Source organism: Cuculus canorus, chromosome 1 (assembly GCF_017976375.1).
Source record: "Cuculus canorus isolate bCucCan1 chromosome 1, bCucCan1.pri, whole genome shotgun sequence".
Lineage (NCBI taxonomy): Eukaryota > Metazoa > Chordata > Aves > Cuculiformes > Cuculidae > Cuculus > Cuculus canorus.
The window spans coordinates 192,028,349-192,048,643 of record NC_071401.1 but is presented as its reverse complement, the minus strand read 5'-3'; the positions used below and the strand labels follow the sequence as shown (position 1 = coordinate 192,048,643).

At 34.7% G+C, this 20,295-nt stretch overlaps 1 protein-coding gene across 3 annotated transcripts in view; it reads left to right on the top strand.

Moving 5' to 3' along the window:
• CPNE8 (copine 8) overlaps positions 1-20,295 on the top strand; it is a 90,086-nt gene that overhangs the window by 47,313 nt on the left and 22,478 nt on the right. For all 3 annotated transcript variants that reach the window (XM_054056477.1, XM_054056480.1, XM_054056479.1), the window contains exons 9-13: positions 59-163; positions 6,240-6,281; positions 10,582-10,657; positions 16,401-16,454; positions 18,090-18,151. In XM_054056477.1, the coding sequence (XP_053912452.1) occupies positions 59-163; positions 6,240-6,281; positions 10,582-10,657; positions 16,401-16,454; positions 18,090-18,151 (339 nt within the window). The remainder of the gene's footprint in view (positions 1-58; positions 164-6,239; positions 6,282-10,581; positions 10,658-16,400; positions 16,455-18,089; positions 18,152-20,295) is intronic.

Genomic DNA, 20,295 nt, shown 5'->3' with positions numbered 1-20,295 from the left:
TGATTACACAAAAGAGAAAGTAAAGAAATATAAACTATGTCTTTTTTTTTAATTACAGTTTTACAATCTGCCACAAAACAGAAGTCGTAAAAAATACGTTAAATCCAGTGTGGCAGGCATTCAAGATTTCTGTCAGAGCACTGTGTAATGGAGACTATGACCGGTAAGCTATAGATTAAGCTTTCTTAGCATATGGCATTTTTTTTCCCTCTAATTCATGTATTCTTTTTTATGTAAGTTTTTCGATGCAATACCTGATGTTATTTAGTGTATTTAATGAGCATTTTGAAAGGACAATATATGTTGAAAAATATTCATCACATTAAAGAATTTAGAAAAATAAAGCCAATATGCTAAATCTCTAAGATGTGTTAGTGATGATTTCTGCAAAAAAATTCTTTGTTCTCTGTGGTGTAATTAAGAAGCAGAAAGAAAGGATTAATTTGGAAAAGGGCCACTAGCATCCACAAGTATTTTTTAATAGTGTTTCCATGTCTTCCCTGGGTGACATCATAATGTCAGAGGATGTTTATAATGAAAGCCTTTAAAATATGTAGGTAAGTAGATGAGAAACACAGAAGCTAATTATCATCTTGTTCAGATTCAGTGTTTTCAGTGATATCATGCAAAAGAGTCCATCTTTAGAAAACATGGAAATAATACCATGGTTTTTAACTAATATTTTACCAATGGTAACAACCAAATTAGTTAAGTTGAGGAATGATGGCTATTTTTAGACTTCTTAAAAAATGGATATGTTAGCTTGTAACTATATCAACAAGAAAAATGTTCAATTCCTTTTCGATGGCTTTTGTTCTGTTGTCACCATTCATATTTTTGAAAGTTATTTAGATATTGGTGTTATTATTAAGCACCCATTTAAATGCCTGGTAGTTCATCTGTGTCTGTGCCTGAAGTCTAGAGTGCTAAAATTATTTATAAATTATTATAAATCTGAGGAAATGTAGACTTATCAATTAGTCATAATACTTTTAGCAGTGTATAGTGTAATATTTAGTATAAAATCACAAAGGCAACGTATGAAGACTGGAATAAAAATATGCATAATATGTAAACTGAATGTAATAGAAAGATGCACAGATGTGCCAGGGTTCAATTTAGCTTTACATAGACTGTGTGAAAAATACAAGAGATGCAAAATGTACTTCTCTGGGTATTTCAAAGGCAGAAGGTCAAAAATCTGAATAAAAGAAAAGGAAGTTTAGTATTGTATTCTTCTAAACGTGAACTAATATTTCAATCAGCAGAAGCCAAATAATTTGTTGAAACATATTGCTTCATGTAGAGAAATTAAGTAAGATTTTGCTCGAATCAATAATTTTCCTATGAGTGCATCCTTGAAACAATCTTTAATTTGGAATTTAAATAGTTACTTGTCTTTTCTACCTCAAGTTTTATTTTTGGCTTCCATGTATGTGATTACCATCAATTCATGTACATTTTATGTTACTGTAGTACATGATTTTGCCATGTCATAACTCTGTTGCATTACTTTATTAGGCTAATTATTCAGTGAAATGTGTACACTAGAATTATTTTAATCAGTTACTGTGAAAGCTGAGTCTTCAGGGAGACTTTTTTTTAACTTGTAATTTAGTGGCTAATGCCAGGGTATAAACAAACCATGTCTTGAATCAACTGATTGAATCTCAGTAGTAGAAGCAGGAGACTGAGAAGGCCCTATATTCACTAAGCTCAGTGGAATGCTTTCACAGTAATAAGTTTAAAACTCTGTCTCTAAGTGGCTTATTGAAAAGTCAAATGCTAATTGACTTGTGATTTTTTTTTTTTCCCTAGAAAACTGGTATTTTTTTATCATTTTTTGGGGGAGGCGGGAGAATGGCCATTTTTAATCTTCCTACCAGATTTTAACTGCTTTATTTGATCCATGATACTGTTCGAGTACTTGATTGTATGTTCATTCAAACTGATGGAAAAAGGGTTCTCCAACATTGTTAACACTCTTCTTGTGAATTACTTGCTACAGTCATCATCAGTCATGTTGGGTACTCGTTCAATTAGATACAATAAAAATATCGCAATTTCAGAATAAATATATATGTGGATTCATGTGCAAAATGCATAAGCAAAATAGTACACGTGAAGCTAGTCCATATTTAAAGAAAATAAGTTTTCACATCAATTAAAATGGATATTTTGGTAGCTGCAGATAGAAATAACTCCAGCTTTCCAAAAGATAATTAAAAAGTATTGTAACATGCCTCAAATTATTGTGTTAACTACTATTTTCTCATTCTGCCATGAATGCTTTCAACATAATGCGCTCTGTAAAAGCTTTATGAATAAAAGGCACCATGGAACCTCATAATCTTACCTACAGCAGTTGTGTTTGAAATTAAGAAATACTTATTAGCTGTCAGATTAATTCAAATCAGTATCTGCTGATAGTCTAGGAAAAACATCCAAAGTTTTTGTTTGTTTATTTGAAAGCTTTTCTTTCTAAAGGTAAGGATTAGATTCCTAAGCTCAGCATGGTAATACATAAAAACACAAACCTCAGGAGTTTCTTTTGGATAGTGATAGTTTCACAGATCAAATTTTGGTGCTCTGGGTTCTATGATAAATGTGAGTGGTGGGAATAATGTAATTATTAAGATTGCATCACAGTAAACATTCATTCTAGTTTCAGCGTGAGTAATTCTTCAGTTAGAAGAATGTATGCTTCTGACTGAGCTCTGTCCACTTTTTCATTGTGAAAAGGCCAGGATTTGCTTAATTTTCCTCAAACTATGTAATCAGAAAATATGTTTTCAGACATCACAGAGGTGGGATTTCAGTACTGCAATAGTACTTAATACCCCTAATATTCTTGTTCTTTCTTTCTGCTAATATGACCTCTGACATAGCACGTAGACACAGTTATTTTTTGCATAAAAGTTTTAAGACAGATATCCTAAACCCTAACGTTCTCTAACCTTGATTTTTTTAATTAAAATATTTTTAATTAAAATATAGGACTCATCCTCTGAACTGTGTCTTTTAAGATAAAATAGCAGTGTGAAAAGGGTAGAATAACAGTATGTGAAGATTTTAAAGGTATTTTAGTGTCTTACACGTAAAGCAAAGTAGATAAAACTCAAGATATGTAAGCAGTCCTTTTAAGTTTAAATCATTTTCAAGAGGTAGGAGCTTTATTCAAGGAAGAATTGCTCTTATTGAAGTTGTGTGTCTGAAGATCATTCTCAGTAATACTTTTTCTTGGTAACTCTTAAGAATTTATCTTAATAATTCAAGTTTTCTCTCTGAGTTTTTTTGACTATTTGAATGCAAATTTGTAAGACAATTCAAAACTTAAGTCCCACTAAACCTTGTGTAAATCTTACTAGCATATACCACCTTCATTAAGAGCAACAGATTTTGAAACCTGGAAGCAAAATAATGGTTCTTTAGGGGAAAAAAACCGTCTTGTTATGTTGCCTTTCTTACTAAATTGAATACAGTTTCCTTTCAAGGGTCAAATACTTGGGATAAAGTAGATTTGGAGTTGTTCTTTTATTCCACAGAACAACTTTCACTTTAATCAGTTTTCATTCTAAGGTACCCTAACCTCAAACTGAAATTCCACAAGAGCGATAAAATGTAACAAATGGTGTGGTCAATGCCATTAAATCTGAGTTGAAAAGAGAAACATCCAGACAAAGCAACTCCTTTTTTGTCTATTTTGGAGTATCATAAAAAATATGAAAAGCATCTGGGCATGAATTTGTCGATGTACATAATATGAACTATTGATCAACCTTATCCCCAAAGAGTCCCTTCCTGGAAAAGAAAATTATTCAACATGTATTGAACTGTGGCTCACAGGAAGAATGAGGAATAGCTTCTGTGGAAGCAAATTATAAAGTAATTGCTTGAATTCCTATCCCCTTTATTAATACTGCAGACCTGATGACTTCACTTTATGTGAGACTCTTCTGAAGAATAAAAGTGCGTTGCTGCTTAAAATATAGGAAGTCTAGAGGTGTAATTTTTTTGTCCTGTTTAGTTCATGTTAGGCCAGATAGGATTCATTATTAGTGATCATAGAATTTACTTATATACACGCTTGCTGTAGCAAAAGGAGATAAACAAAACTACCTCCATTCTAATATATGTCTCCTGATTAATGATGTTGATGATAATATGCTCTACAATTTTTGCATTTTAAGAAATTCACTCTTCAGGTCAGTATTTAAAATAAGGTTGATCCTTTACATGGGAAATTTTTGTTTCCTACATTTTGCCTGTTGCCCAGTCATCCCTGAAGCAAGACAGAGATGTCCTCAGTGGTTCACTTGATTCATGGGGAAGAAGTTCTTCTCCACGTTCATCTTCCATTTTCAGCTTTTATGTGTATATAGAGTAATAGAGTGGTTTGGATTGGAAGAGACGTTTAGCAATCATCTAGTCCTTCTAGTACCGAAGGAAGGTAGATTTGGACTGGACAGAAGGAAGAATTTTTTTACCACTCATTTTTCCAGTGATGAGGCACTGGAACAGGCTGCCCAGAGAAGCTGAGGATGCCCCATCCCTGAAGGTGTTCAAGGCCAGGTTGAGGGGGCTTTGAGCAACCTGATCTACCCTCCGTTAGTTTAAAACCATTTTGCCTTGTACTGTTGCTGCATGCCCTACTAAAAAAATCTGTCTCCATCTTTCTTATAAGCCTTCTTTGTATATTTAAAGGCTCTGGAGCCTTCTGTTCTCCAGGTTGAAAAACCCTAACTGTCGTAAGCCTTCCTTCATGAGAGAGGTATAATCTCATAAATGTGAAGTAACGCATAGGGGAGATACACGAGCTTGTTTATTGATTATACTTTTATTTGAACTGTCTCAGTATCCTGATTCACACAGTAGCCAGTTACAGATTCATCAGAGGAATGCTCGAGAAACTGGGTGAAACTATTACATATTTGACATTTTTCATGAGGTGCTTCTCTGAAAATTTGCCAATTTATTATTTTTTTATACTGTGAAAATATATTTTAGATCCATGTGTTATTTTGTGTGTAGTATAATCTAAGAGTTTGGCTTTCAGTTTTAATTTAAATGAAATAAATTCTTATTAGTTCTCCTATTGGAAAATGTTTGCATTGAGTACATGTGTGTTGGCAGACTTCAATATTTTATTAACCAGCTTGCTCATTGGTTCCGGACTCACTAAGAAGAAGGTGCGTATTCCTGCAGTGTGCAGATCAATCTGTTAGTTTGGAAAAGCTGATATCCAGAGTCTGCCTCTGTCATGTTTCCCCCCATACCTTGCAATCTGCTTGTCAGAATTTTATTCTGAGAATTTTATTCTGAGAAGCCAGAGTCATGATTATGTTGTATGATCTCATGATTGTCTAGTGTAGTCTAATGAAAGAACTAAGCAACTATCCTCTTAGCTTTACAGGAACTAAAAAAAAATTATACTACACTTTTCTGTCCTTTCTGGTCAGATAGCCAAACAGGTTCCTCCTCTACTGAGAGGTAGGATGAGAGTTAAGAGGGTGAAACTGTAGCCTTTAAAGAACTACAAATTTCTTTCATCTGCAACCACAGACATGGTCTTCACAAAATCTTGTGTGGGTTTCACAGTTTTCATTTTTCACCACTGCATAATGCTTAGGAGAGATTGAAGTTTTATTGTATTCTGGAGTAGTTATTTTCATTTAGGAACCAAAATGTATGGACTAGACTTCCTTACTGCTTTAAATGTGCTTTATTTTGTGTTGTGAACATTGCTTTTAGTCCGTACTTTGTTGTCACTAGGGCCCCTCTTGATCTCTGCACGCTTCTTAATTACAGTTATATTGGGTTTTTTGTTATTAAACCACACTAGTTATCCCTTTTCCAGGTAACAGAAGATACCAAAGAATTCTTCGGACTACGTTCCAGCTTGTTAATATTCTTAAAATTTTTGATAATACTTAAATGTTTAAACAATCATTTCTGAATCAACTCACAAAATCCAGAGCATCAGCAAGTAAAAGTATCTTGGGTAAACTTCCAATGTGTTTGTTTCCTTAGCTTCCGCTGTATTTTACTATTAATTTGTGAAGATATGTTGGGTAGCCTGAATAGCTTGCTATTTTCTGCCCCATGAGAAATGACTGGAAATTTCTGCCCTCTGGATTTGGCACCACTGGTGCACCCATATGCTATTAAAATACAAGTATTAAAAGCAATCCTGGTATATTTTAATACATATTTTAATAGTTGTGTTTCTTATTTTTTAGGACAATTAAAGTAGAAGTATATGATTGGGATAGAGATGGAAGGTAAGACATTCATTCTGTTGTTAAACTTCAGGGTTATCCATGCATATTTATACACACTTTAAAATTGATAAATATATAGTGGCCAGAACAGGACCCGCAAATGGTATTTACCAATATTTAGAGGTATAAGTACTGGAAAAAAAGTTTTGCTGTGCTACAGTTCTGTTTTGTTTTGCAGTTGTGGTAAATGCAGATGTATTAATCCATTTCAAAGATGTGTGTGTATTTATACGTGGAACAAGCAAGAGTGGGGTGCTTCATGATGTAAAATCAGTTTTTTTAATCTTACGGTGTTATCAGTTAAGGAACACTTATAAAGAGAAGGATAATCCATTTTATACTCTTCTTCCTTTTGCTTACAACGCTGCTTCATACATTGTTGCTTTTCCGGTATGATGAAATACCTGAGCCTGCAATTGCTACTCCATCATTGCCTAAATATCCCAACATAGAAACTACCTATTCATGATCAGAATTTCAGATTGGGTTTGGATGTTCATTTCCATGCGTGTCTTCAACAAAACGTTGTTGTAAACTCTGGAATTAGAAGAACTGTGTTTTAAATCATTGCCTGAAAGAGGGTGATGTGGAATTTCTGTTACTAAGTTTTAGAGGGGCGATCTGTTATTTGTTTGCTGTATTTACTAAATGTTCCTTTTTTTCTGAATAAATTAGCCTTTCAAATTACCTTTATTTTGACAAAAAAAGGTATTTTTTTTAATTGGACTAGATTAATACTGCTTGTTCTTTAAAAGATGTTTGAGCTTGTATCTAAATACTTTGATTAGAAACTTTACTCATAAATCATGGTACTAAAACTTGTACATAATACAAGAACATGTAGATTTCTATCTGTCCTAAATATTTCATAATAATCTTAATTTATATTTTTAAATAGATGGATATTATTATTATTTTTTGTACAGTAATGTCCTCATATTGGTAATGCAATTTGCTTCTAGCACTACAGTTAATGGTATTGTGCCTCTGGGGTCCAATAGATCTTGTAATCATAATAGGCAAGGTTATCCTGTTTTTTTTTTCCTTTTGTTTCCTTGCTGACAAGGTCCATAGCCATTTCAGCTTTCTTAGCTTACACTTTTGTCTTTCTGGTTCCATCCTGAAGCGTGTTGATTAATAATTATTCTTATCACATGTTTACCCTCCATCAATACCTGCTTGTGCAAATTCATCCTTCTTGATTTGATATTCCCTGGAGTGACAAAGTAACATATTCTGGCAATTAAAAATACAAGGATTTAAATTAACAAAGCTGCCTTAGCAAAAAAACTCTACATCACTGTAATGATGAATTTCTATTAACATCCTGTGTTCCTCCCTCGGATTTGCCAAATCCTTAAAACTGTGATGCATTTACAGTTTTTTGTTTAATCTACAATATTTTTTGAAAATAACCTAGAAATTAAGAACTAAATTATATTGCCAAGTTAATAAAAGCCAAAGATAATATCTTATTAAGGTACCAAACCCCATGTGCTGCTTCATTTAATCCAAAATCTGAAATTGAGGTATGATTAAAAAGAAGAGGAACAAATCTGACAAAAAATAATGTAGCTGCAATTCTGAGTGAAATCTTCAGCATAGTGTGGGATTCAGGCAATCATTAGCCTCTGCGCACTCAGAAACATTTTGAAATATTATCTGCTTTTACTCACATTCCCCTTTGAATAGCTATAAAATTAATATCTAAAAAGCAAAAAGTGAAGGATGCTATTTATATGTATTCTTTTTTTATTCTAATTGTATGATTTATTTGCCATTTGCTTTCTACCGTTTTTGAATTTAGAAGCTGACAGAGCACTGACATCTTACATGTTAAATGCCTCAGAAAGATGAGACAGCACTCACTCCACGTAACTTCAGACAATGTAAAAATCAGACAACTAGATTGAACTAATCATATAAGCTACTTTAGTAGCTTACAGGGGAAAATGGTCTGATTGAATCCTAACTGGAATAAATTGCTATTTGGTGGTGCCTATGATTTACAGTGATTATAGCAAGAACACAAGTGCCTAATTTAACTTTGACATTGTCAAATGTATCTGAAGTGAATCCCATTCAAGAATTAATCTATCATTTTTTGTACATTGCTGCTGTTACTCAGTTTATATTAATTTCCATTTTTGATGGACTGTTTATAAGCAGTTGTTACACGAGCTGATGACTTCACTGTGCTGAATCTATTTGCTCCAAAGATGTGCAGTGTGGGCTGGAACAACCTTTCAAAGACTGTCAGAACACCTGTAAGATAGCAAAGCAAGTTATCCTGAATATTTCAGGTGATTCTGCAGTCAGTAAGGCAACATTACTATGCATATACTTGACTTCTGAGTCTTGTTTTGACTTGACTCTTGACTTAGAGTTTGGGTTTTCCCCCCCATTCTGTGTTATCTGTGCTTTGGGAAAACAGCACTAAGATGAAGACAGCTTTGGGTTGAGCTTCTTAGTGTCACTTCCATGAATTAAATTATTTAGAGTAATTGTATATTCTTACCTTTCATTTATTTTCAAACATCATTTAGAATTTTTTTGACTGAAAGGTAATACTGAACATTTATAACATTAACATTGTTAAATATATCTTTGTCTCATGGATGGAAGTATGGATGACTTCCTCTATTCCCCTGGTTAAGTAGTTATTGCTGTCTGGAGAGCATGTGTTCAAAGGAAATGATACCTTCAAAATGCATTTCTCAAGAAAAGTCGTTATCTCAGAACCAATTTCCTGATTCCCTAAGTGGAAGGGCAGTGTTTCATGAGAGGTGATCCCTCCTGAATCTGTGTAATTGGGGATATCTTCACCGTATAGTATTTTTCAAGCTTTCAGACAGGATGCTTTGCTTATTTCATGTGCATTAGCATGAGGACTGGGCCTTTTAATTGTTTGTTTTACATATTCTGTGGATTCATACTGGTTTCAGTGAGATTTATATTTGGGGGTTATTCTTTTCATTGTATTTCATTATGAATAGATTGAGAAAGAACTTTCATGTCACTATGGATTGTTTCCCTTTTTCCTCTTCTTGGAACACTTAGATTTATTTAAATTTGCTTTTAATATTTATAGCTTAATTAGAAATGTGCTGTATTTCTTAAAAGCAAATTTTACAAGTAACAAAGTCATAAACTTTGATTTTTTTATTCTAGTTTACCATTGGAGGGAAAGTAAAAAAGTTAATTTCATAGCTCACCAGAGGTAGAGGCAGAGGATAGAGGAGATACAAGATCTTGATAGGGAACAGCTGTGAAAACAGAGGAAGACTGAGGCAGGCAGGAATGCAAGTAGCAGTAAAGAAAGTTTAGCGGGGAAGAGTGAGAGAATGGAACAGGTCTTGGGACTGCTGGAAGCTGTGTAGATCGCTGTTAGGCACTCCCCGCCACGGTTGCTTTCATTCCAGGCCCCTGAGGTATGAACCTGCAGTCCAGTTACTTCTGGCAGCCCTGTGCTTTCTGTCGCCCAGTTCCCTGACCGCAGCTGTCTTTCTCGTGATGTTTCATCCACTACACTCCCTATGGCCACCCTGCTTGCAGTGGTTTCTTGCAGCATGATATCCCCCTGGTTAAGAGTTGACAAAGTGATTTTCAAAATGTGGATGACAGCACAGGAGTGGTGAATGTATTCTTGAAGAAGAATAGAATTTAGAAAGGAGGAGCTTGATAACCACTGCTTTAGTGTTAGATTAAGATCTGCGTTCCAATAGGGTCAAATACCATTTCTCTGAGCAGCCTCAGTGGATTGCTCTTCTCCTCTCAGATGGGAAGACAATAGCAGCTGAAGTAAGCTTTGGGTCTTCCCCTTGAAAGTACCATTCAATATCAAATTGGTAGGGCTGTTGTTTTCTAGTTTAAGTTACTCCTTTCATAGTGTTAATACCTCCGTTTCTCTCACATAGTCTTGCACACCATTCAGAGTCTGTGGTGCCAGTGGGAAAATGGTGATAGTCTTTGAAAGCTCACTCAGGTTCTTCAGATTCTGTAAGCTTGCAGTGGAGTCAGATCACTAATTTACTACCTAGTCCTCATTGTGCAACTAAGTTAAGCAGAAGCCATCAGAAAGATTTAAACTAATAATTTTCATCTCTGTTTTTTTATTACTAATGTAGTGAACATGCTACAGAGGGAGAAATAAAGATTTTTAAGAAAATTGCGTCTTTTGATATTGCATCCTTCTTGGGTATCAATTCATATTGGTTGTGCTTCTCTCTTTAATAAATATATTTAATACATGTTTAAATTACTAAATGCTGTGCATTTGATTTGAAAACTTTTTATACAGCCATGATTTCATCGGAGAATTCACAACAAGTTACAGAGAGTTGTCGAGAGGGCAGTCTCAGTTCAATGTATATGAGGTAAGTGTTGTATTTACTCACTTTTAGGAAATAAATGAGAACAATAAATGAATAAATCAAAGAATAAATGTTTTCATGGCAAACTGGTCAAATATGCGTAGTGTTAGTCAAAATCAAACTTTAGAATTGTTTTGATTTCTCCTTTTATAAAGAAGAACAGAATCTAGAAGTGTTGCTTCATAAAAAGACTTAAAGGCAAGTAGGTATGTATGCATGTGTATGCACACTGGGCTGTGAGACGGCAAGAAGAGCACTTCAAGCAGCTGCGTTGGTATGACATAACTTGGAACAAATACTGGGTTAACACCATTTGTGTAGGAACAATTTGTCATTTATGCTTTCTTCTGCCAACTGCTACAGGTGCTGTGTGCGGTTTTCTATCCAAAGAATATCTCATGATTCCTACATCAGATGCAGAGTTCACATGCCTTTGATCTGAAGTGCAGACTTCAGAAAATTGACAGTTTTGATGCAGGGCTTACAAGTGACAGGGAATTTAGCTGGCTTATTCATATGATTTTCCTTGTGGTTGGTTACCATCTTTTATTATAAATTTGTACCTCATTTTCTGTTTAGGATTCGTACATCTGCCAGTTACTACAATTGACGGGCAGTTGTCAATTCAGAGTTTTCATTTTTAGATGAATCCTAGCTGCGGCAAGACGTTATTATATCTTGTAGGTGAATGCAGACTACATCCACATTCCCTCTTAGTCTCCTCTCCAGACAAAATTGTGCAGGCTTATTTATTCCAGATCTAATAAATCCCTAGTTTAAGACTTACTTCTTAATTTAGTCTGAGATATTGGGGATTGTAAAAACATAATTTTTTTTTCCAAAATCAGACTTTACTGAATCTTCAAAATACATTATAATTTATTCTCAGAAGCAATCAATGTATGCAGGCAAATTTGAGATGCACAAACACGAAGTATAATAAAGGCATTCGGGGATTTTTTTTTAAAGGTCTATTAAAAGATTATCCCATATTTGTGCACAAAAAAATGGCTGAAAAAAAGGAAGTGTAAGCATTAAGACTTCTGCATCAAAACTTCATTTTTAAATTAATATCCCAGAAGAATCTCAATCTGGAATGAGAAATGTATCATGAAATTTCAAAATGTGTTAAATAAGGAGAGGCAATAGGAGGAAAAGATTTAAGATATATTTTGTCATTGAGAAGAAGTGTCAACTTGCAGACTCTTCCTGAGGAAATATGTTATGTTCTGCAGTGTTAAGCTCCAGCTTATGTTTTATAGAGCTGAGAAATTTCATTTTCAGTTTTGAGTCCCTGTTATTTTTATGCAGAACTGTGATCGCTTCAGCTTTATCTTCAGTAGGTAATGGTGTATAGTACAGTAACTTCTAATACTGTGAATGCACTCTGCAGCTAGAAGAAGTACAGGTGAGTTAGATTTACGCTGCATCTGATCTAGTAAGTTCTGCCTAGATTGTCTTAGTGTCATCATCAGTTCTGGTGCTGATATAATGTGGTTATCCTCCTTGTTGGACCAGAGGTAAGAAGTCAACCTACACTATGCTGTGTATATATGCTGACTTGTCTAGTTCTGTATCAAGTGTCTGGACTATATTGCATTGTATACTTGGAGTTGTCTTCCCGAATTCCTGTGAAAGGGCTTGATTTCTTTCCCATGATAAAGCATTGTGGAGTGTTTCAAGTTCCGCCTCCTCTTTTTTTTTTTTGTCTGTGTGTGTGTGTTTTGTGTACAAAAGCCAAGAAGGATTACCCATAGGTGATAACGGGTAATAGACAACTATGTCTAGTTACTTGATTGCCCTGTGTTTCCTTTCACCATTCCTTTCTCACCTGGCAGTAGCCTAGAGCTTAGGTACACAACAGTTGTATTCATTCACCATTCTGATGATAGGCGTTCTTGGTACATTTACACAAAACCCCACAGCTGTCTTTTGATACTGATATGGGGGTAGTGTTTGGGCATGGGTATTCTGCTTCATTAGAGCAGCGTTATCATAAAGAGAAAACTCCCTGCAAGGGCCCGAAGTAGCAGTTCTCACATGGGAATAATATGTGTATTCCAAGCTCCTGTATATTCCTGTGTGTGAAAATGCTATGGCATTTTCACATACATATGTATATCTCCAGCCATTTGTGCTAAAGCTTTCTAGGACTCTCCGTCTCACTCATACTGATAGACAAAGTGCATGGATTGTGCCAGATACTTCCAGTTTCTCTAAGGTGAAGTGCTGAAGCTGTCGTTGTGCTCTGTAAGTTTTTCATAGTTTCACTTACTGAGATTTGCAATGAGCCTTTGTTTTATTTTCAACTATTTTGTCGTCTTTCTTGGTCAATTATGTTCTCGGTTTTGCTATCATTCATTTCTGGATACAAGCATTTGTACAACACAAAATCCCTACTGTTTATGCAAGGTACAGTCTGTGCTGTATTCGTTGTCCTAAGGTGTTTATGTACCAGGAGTAGAGGAACCTTAGAAGAGTCTGAGCGTGAAGTTCATCTTCAGTGTTTCAGGTCATGGAGTCATGAACCCAAAGAACTATGTGTAATGGGTAGGCTTTTTTGATGTGCATTTTCTTTATGATTTCCAGACAATTTATCTGCCTTGTAAGTCTTTGACAGATCCTTTATAAAAATAAACTTATTACAAAATATGAGATTTTTTTGTCCCTTTCAGAGCTTATAAATATTGTTGAACACAGGGATGGTCCAGTTTTGAGTTTATCTGTGTTTTCCTTTCATTCACATTGAAAAGGCTGTAGTCTCCTTTTCAATGAACTTACGAGATTTTTTTTCAGTTGAGTAATGAACATAACCCAGGAAATATAACATCTATCAGTGTGCCTAAGGCAAAGATAGGAGAGGTGACAGTGCATCCTACTAGAAATTGCCTTCATTTTGCCTTGGTTCTTGGACCATTGTGCTTTTGTGTTAGACCTTGACTCTTATCCTCACGCAATAGAATACTGTCATCACATCGAAGTAATGACAAAGACTTAAGACCTTCTTCCACGTTTTAGGTATGCTGTTTGAAGGATCTAGGTCAGCTTCTGTATTTGCAGCATGAGTTCCAGCATCATGCAGTTTGCATGCACGGTGTCTCTCAGAACTGAAATGTGTTTTTTTTCGTATTCTTGCTAATAATGAGGAGGCAAGCTTATATGGCTATAGCCTTGTGGTTTTGGTATGATGTACAGATATTTGTTGTTCCTAGAGCTGTCCTCTAAGTGGTCTCAGACTACTGCCATTAAACATAAGTATTTTGTAAAATTTCGTATTCCTAATATAGGTGATGGTTGAAGCAAGCACTAATTCTGGATAGGGAAGGAAGGTGCTCCAATTCCCTGCTGTACTTTTATTTTTAAGATTAGCAAAGGTGCTACTGTGCAAAACAGGACAAAGATAACTGAAAACCATGGGGTTTTTTATTATTTAGATTCAAGATCAACCCCAGAGTTACTGTAATATACAGCAGTTTCCTATGGATAGTGTCACAGCACAGATTACTGTGTGCAGTGAAATGTCTTCTCTTGTTGTATCACTGACATGAGTCTTACCCTATCAGGAATTTTCTGTCATAACATCTTAAGTCATTTTGCAGTTTCTTAAATATAGTATCCATATCTTACTTCCGGCAATATCATACATTTTCTAAGCATCCCCTGTTTACCTCCCCACACTGCAATCCTTTGTACTTTGGTAATGCTTCTACTTAATCAGTCTGTGCAATATCTGAACAAAAGAGACTGGACAAATTCTTCTAAATTGTTTTGAATTTACAGACTGACCTAAGGCAGGTAGAGAAATTTCTGTTTCAGTAGCTGTCCCATATTTTTGGATTAGAAACATTTCTATAACAAGCTCTTTTCAATAGACCTTTTTTTTTTTAATAGGTAAGAGATCATATAGTTTCCTAGGTTACTGCAGGGATGTAAGACTTTCAGAGGCTAAAAAAATGTTGGTTTATTTATAAAGTTATGTCAAATTTGAGGAAAAAAGAAAGGCACACGAATATTATAGTAATTACAGTACCTGGAATTATAGGAGAAAGACAAGCTGCGATTTGGTTCCTCTTTGATACCCCAAGTAGATGCCTTGTTTCCCTTGATACTTTTCTCCAATCTCCAGTGCATTTCTAGCAATTCCCAAGAAACCAATTGTTGAGTTACCTGAAGCAGAAGATTCAGATTAATCTCTTTTGGCATTTAATGACTGCTATCAAGAAATATGCTGCTAACTCAGGTTTGACCACTAGATTTTGGAGAGCTGTGAATGAAGGGCCACGGGGGAGGCAGGCAGTCTGTTACCTTATCTTCCTCTGCTGGGTGATTGTCAGCAGCAGCCACTTTCTGGCTTGGGTTGTGGTTCTACAGGAATTACTGCATTGTGTATAAAACACTATTACATAGATTTAATCCATTGCTCGCCAGTCAAGACACTGTTAATAAAAGGGATGGGTTATTTGGGGGGTTTTAGGCATTAAAAGGGCTTATGTATGTGTAAGCCAATAAAAGCTTTGAAGAATACTTAATGTATAACTGTGGCATATTGGAGAGAAAGAGTCACTGTGGTTTGGGAAGAATAATAGTTCACGCTTTCTGCCTTACCTTTCACAGCTGTTCTGTGATGTGCAAGGAATACAATCTTTAACTGTAATTTCACTTTGATGAGGGCAAAGAATTTTTTGACGACATGTATTAGGATTTTTCTGATTTTCAGGCAAAATTGTTTAAATATTTTATAGCAGTTAAGTGACTTGAGATTTCAACTGGGAATGTTTTCATTCCTTGTCATTCACAGAACATCTGTGAGTAGTTTACAGTAAAACTTGGCAGTAAGCCTCAAGGATTTGAGTTTCCTAGTTATAGAGGAGATCGCTGATTGACCTAATTAACAAACTAATGTTTTGCTTCCACTTGCATGTGCAGTTTTGAAAAATGCATTACATTTTAATGTGTGTGTACTTAAACTGACTGAAATTTGTGTTTGGATGGGTAGGTAATCAGAAGGGAAATAATTTTTATTGGTGGCTACAGTGGGACATTTCATAAGTGTAGGTTCATTGCATTCAAGAAAATGGTTTAATGCTCTGTCATCCAGTTCTGTGAAGTTTGTTGTGTATGGAGAGTAAACTGAGCCCCCACAATTCCTGTGTGCCTGTCAGGGAGTGGTCTGTGCCATTTTCATGGAATTGGTGACTAGCTTCTATTCTGGAGCAATACGATCCATCCCCCTAGGTTGTTCTTCCTGTCAGCCAGATCCTGTCATTCACCAAACACAGAAACTTGGAGTAGAACAACACCTCTGCTGTTTCTCAGATAATATTTGGGAGAAGTTGGAAACAGATTGACTGGAATGTTAAGTGGTGCATTGTGAGATGAAGAAGTTGTGATGTGGACACTGAAACAGTGGAATCAGGAATACAGAAAAATGCAAAATCTTGTGAAAATTCAAAGACCTGTTTCACTGAGCACTCAGATCAAGCGAACGCTCACCTCTGTTGCCCCAGTCCCCTGTTTGTCAAATGTGGATAACAGCACTGGCTTACTGAGCAGGTGCCATAAAGATAAATTCTCCATTTTTGAAATATGCGTATTTACCAGCATTGAGATGCATAAGTAAACAGTATGCTAAATAATTTAGAATTCACTGAAAATAGAATACTTCCTGTATTGAATGTATCTTAACACTTATCTTCATATTAAATCATAATTCATACTGCTTTAATATTTGTATCTGTGTTTCTAGGTAATAAATCCAAAGAAAAAAGGAAAAAAGAAAAAGTATGTTAATTCTGGAACAGTAAGTAAATATATTTTATATTACTGGATGTTTTTTCTCTGAAATAGAGTGTAGTTGACTTGAAGTTTAACAGGATTAGAATAGAAACTGCTAGTGAAAGCCACAACAATAAATTGTTTACTGTTGTACAGCGTTTACTTTCAGATTTTAATTTGAAGAGTCTGATAAAACCTATGTTCAAGCATGCTGTTAAGTTGCCCAAGATTTCCAAAATTAGTTATACCAAAATTTCAGTCAAGTCTTTGAAATTATTGGACTGAACATTTAATTTTTATCTGAACTATATATGTACTTTTAAAAGTCAATTTTCTTTATAAATTTAACTGCTGAGCTGGCATGTGTGAAAGCTAGTATGCTTATCATGGCTAAATCAAAGAGTCACCATTTTTATTACTAACAGGTTTTTGTAAATTTATGTTGAAATATCTGTTCATATAGTTCAGGATGGGAGTTTAATGTCCTTTCATTAATATTCCATGTTCTGTTTTATGAACCATTTGCTAGTAATGCAAATAATTCCCTTCAGCAGTTTCTCAGCTTCTGTGTTCTGGCATCCGTGTCATTATTACTTAAGGGGTCATTTAGAATTCAGACAAACTACAAACTAAGTGGAGATGTTTTGGAATACACGATTTATTTCAAACAAAGCAAAGTAGTGCGTTTTAAAATTCACTGTATAAAACTTGAAACATTGGTAGTCGTTGTCTGTAGGAAAGTAAACATTTTGGCCACTTTGGAAGAGTGTTGCCTGTTTCCATTTTTTACATTTTTAAATCAGCTTAACTGAAAACATTTGATTAAACTAATTAGTAACAAGATGACCAGCTGTAATAACAAATGAAGCATTGAAATTACTGTGTCCAGTGGGAAAACACATAGAAATTTCAGTTTTATATGCAAGACTGTGCTACCAAAAGTAATTTGAATTGAATTCTTCGCTTCGTAAATTTTGTGCGGTATATGAAGATCTTAAATGCTGGACCTTTTCCACTAAAGATTAGACTTCTATGACTCAAGTGCTGGAAATGCCAGTAACACCTTTAGACCACTATCTGTGGTTTTGACCTAAATAATTTCTGATAATGAATAAAAGCTGGGACTGAAGAAATTTCTTACCTTTGCATTTTTTGTATAATCCACTTTGAACTTTTTAATGTATTTTCTCTATATGTATAATTTAGTAGATTTTTGCATTCTTGGCTTGCGTCAGTACTCAATAGTACTTTCAAAATGATATGAGAAACAATGTCAATAATTGTAAATGAGTTCTTTAAACAGTGTTTAAATACTCATAGAGGAGACACATTATCATCTAGCCTCTAATATTTGTGTGCAGACGTTGTGCACAGTGATCAGAAGACACGCATGTGGTAATCTGCCCTGGAATACTATCTTCCATCCCTTACCTTTTGCTTAAAAAAACAAAAGCAATTATAGTAAACTTCCAAATTTGTCTCTTTCCGTACAAGAACTGCCTCTTGAAATGATGTCATGTATTTTTAAATTGTCTTTTTTCCTTAATACTGTAGGAAACTGCATCTTATGATTAGGCCTCCAGAAACATTGTGCTTATGTCTCTACTTGTTCAACTGGAAAATGGCAATTCATGTCTGACTCTCTTTTATTTGCTTTCAGGTAACATTGCTTTCCTTCCTAATTGAAACAGAAGTTTCATTCCTTGACTATATTAAAGGCGGGTACGTTATTGGCAGCAAACCTTTCTTGTCTTCACAATCTCATTGTAATTCACTAATAATTTGTGTATGTTCTTTGCATATGCTGACTCTAAGTAGTATCTGTAAGGAGCTATATTGTTTCCTCATTTTGGAGGCTGTACTTTCCTACATAAATCTGCAGATAGTTATTGATGTACATTAAGTTAAGAACTTTGCTTGTAATGTTGGAATTGGTGTTGGTACTAAAGATTGAATAATGACCTCTGATCAGCCAGTGAAAACTGGATTAATTGAAAAGGAATTATCGATTATTAAATTGGAAAAATGCTGGTTTGTTTTTTCTGATTATGCTGACCTTTGGTGTATTTAATACTGGATGATCTTTAAGTTCCCTTCCAACCCAATCCATTCTGTGATTCCATGATTAAGAATTCTGTCAGCACATTTGCTTCACAAGCTGTTCCTGAGACATCTAGATTGCCATGGTTAGGAAACCAGTCATTTCTATGTTTCCATTTCCAATGATCATTATGACTTGTGGTGCCTGCTCTAAGTCACTGTAAGTAACAGGTAAGATAGCTACTTGAGACAACAGAAGAATACTTGGAGGACCAAGGTTCTGAATGTCATTTTTGTATGAACAGTCGTGGTCAATCTGTTGTGGATTTGTAGAAGTGTTCTGTTTTTATTAAAGAATCCTAGAGTTTGAGAGAAACAGCTTACTTTTATTAGGACTGCTCTTGCTTTTATCAGGAACATTCTTGTTGTGGACTTTAACAGAGGTAGAAAACAGCCATCCATTCGTGTTTACCAAGATTTTGTATCGAATCAAGTATATGTATACACAAATGTGTGAAGAAACAGTTTTACCTATGGTAGCTCTTTATTCTTTGAAATGCGTTGTACATATATACCACAACCAGCTGACTCCCCATTCATTCAGAATTCACCTCTACAAGATGAGTATGCATAAGGAAATGAGGAATTAAGTTTTATAACTAAATTTGGAAAGAAAATAACAGTGAGTGTGTATGTAATCTTTTTAGGGTGGTTTATCATATTTCTCACTGCAATGTTGCAATACAAGTTAATAAACCTGATTATCTACATTCTATAGAGAAATAGTAGAAATTTTGAATACTAATAGTAATTAATTTTCTTTTTGGTATTTTATATATATATATATTTCTGTAACTGCAAGTCAAAGAAGACTTGTGATATTAATGACTACCACTTAAGCTTTTTTCCATATATATATATAAAAAAAGTATAATTCAGTAGAGTGCTCTGTGCTTAAAAGTATAAGCAGCAATATTTATTGTTTAATTATTTTATATAGAATCTTGCTTGGTGGCTCATAGAGTTATTTCTAGGTACATACCAGTGAAGACTCTAGAAGTACTTGTATAAAACATTACCTTTTTTTCTGCAGCCTACACAGTTTGGTAAACATGACCAGGAGGCTGAGGCTCAGAGTCGCTTTCTTGGCTTCTCTCTTCCTTCATTTGTCTCATTTAATACTACTACACTTCAGTTGCAGTCTGGTTAAAAGATTTTGAAGAAAGGAAGAAGAGAAGATTTTGTCATTAATCAGTCTGTTTCCACATCAAGTATGTCCTCCAAAATTGATATTTAGTTCCATGTTTTTTTTTCCATTTATTTAGGCAAGGGAAAGAAAACACTGATTCTGCAATAGGCACAATATTGGTTCTTCCATAAATGGATGCTTATGAAATACTTCATGTTCAGAACTTTCATTGTAATTGATTTGAGGTGTCAAGAACTAATGCTGATTTAATGGAAATCTTGACAACTTTAACTGTGACAAATTGGGATTACGGTATTGATTTCATTTATGTTTAGAGACTGCATCTGTTTAATTGAGATATTCCATTATAAGTATCAGCAATATGACTGTTGTTTTTTTAAAGAGCTTTGAAGAATGAAATAGAAGTTTCTCCATAAATTCTAGTTTCGTTTTACTATGTAACATGGGATTTTACAGCAGTATGGTAGCAAAGAGGTGGATGTCTCTTGCAAATGAATATTATATCAAATGGTGCTATCTTACTACCTGGCTTCTCCTTAAATCTTGGTACATAATCACATAGTTTGCCACTAACCTTCCCACGTTTAAAGCAAGTGCATTGTGCTAAAAATCTCAA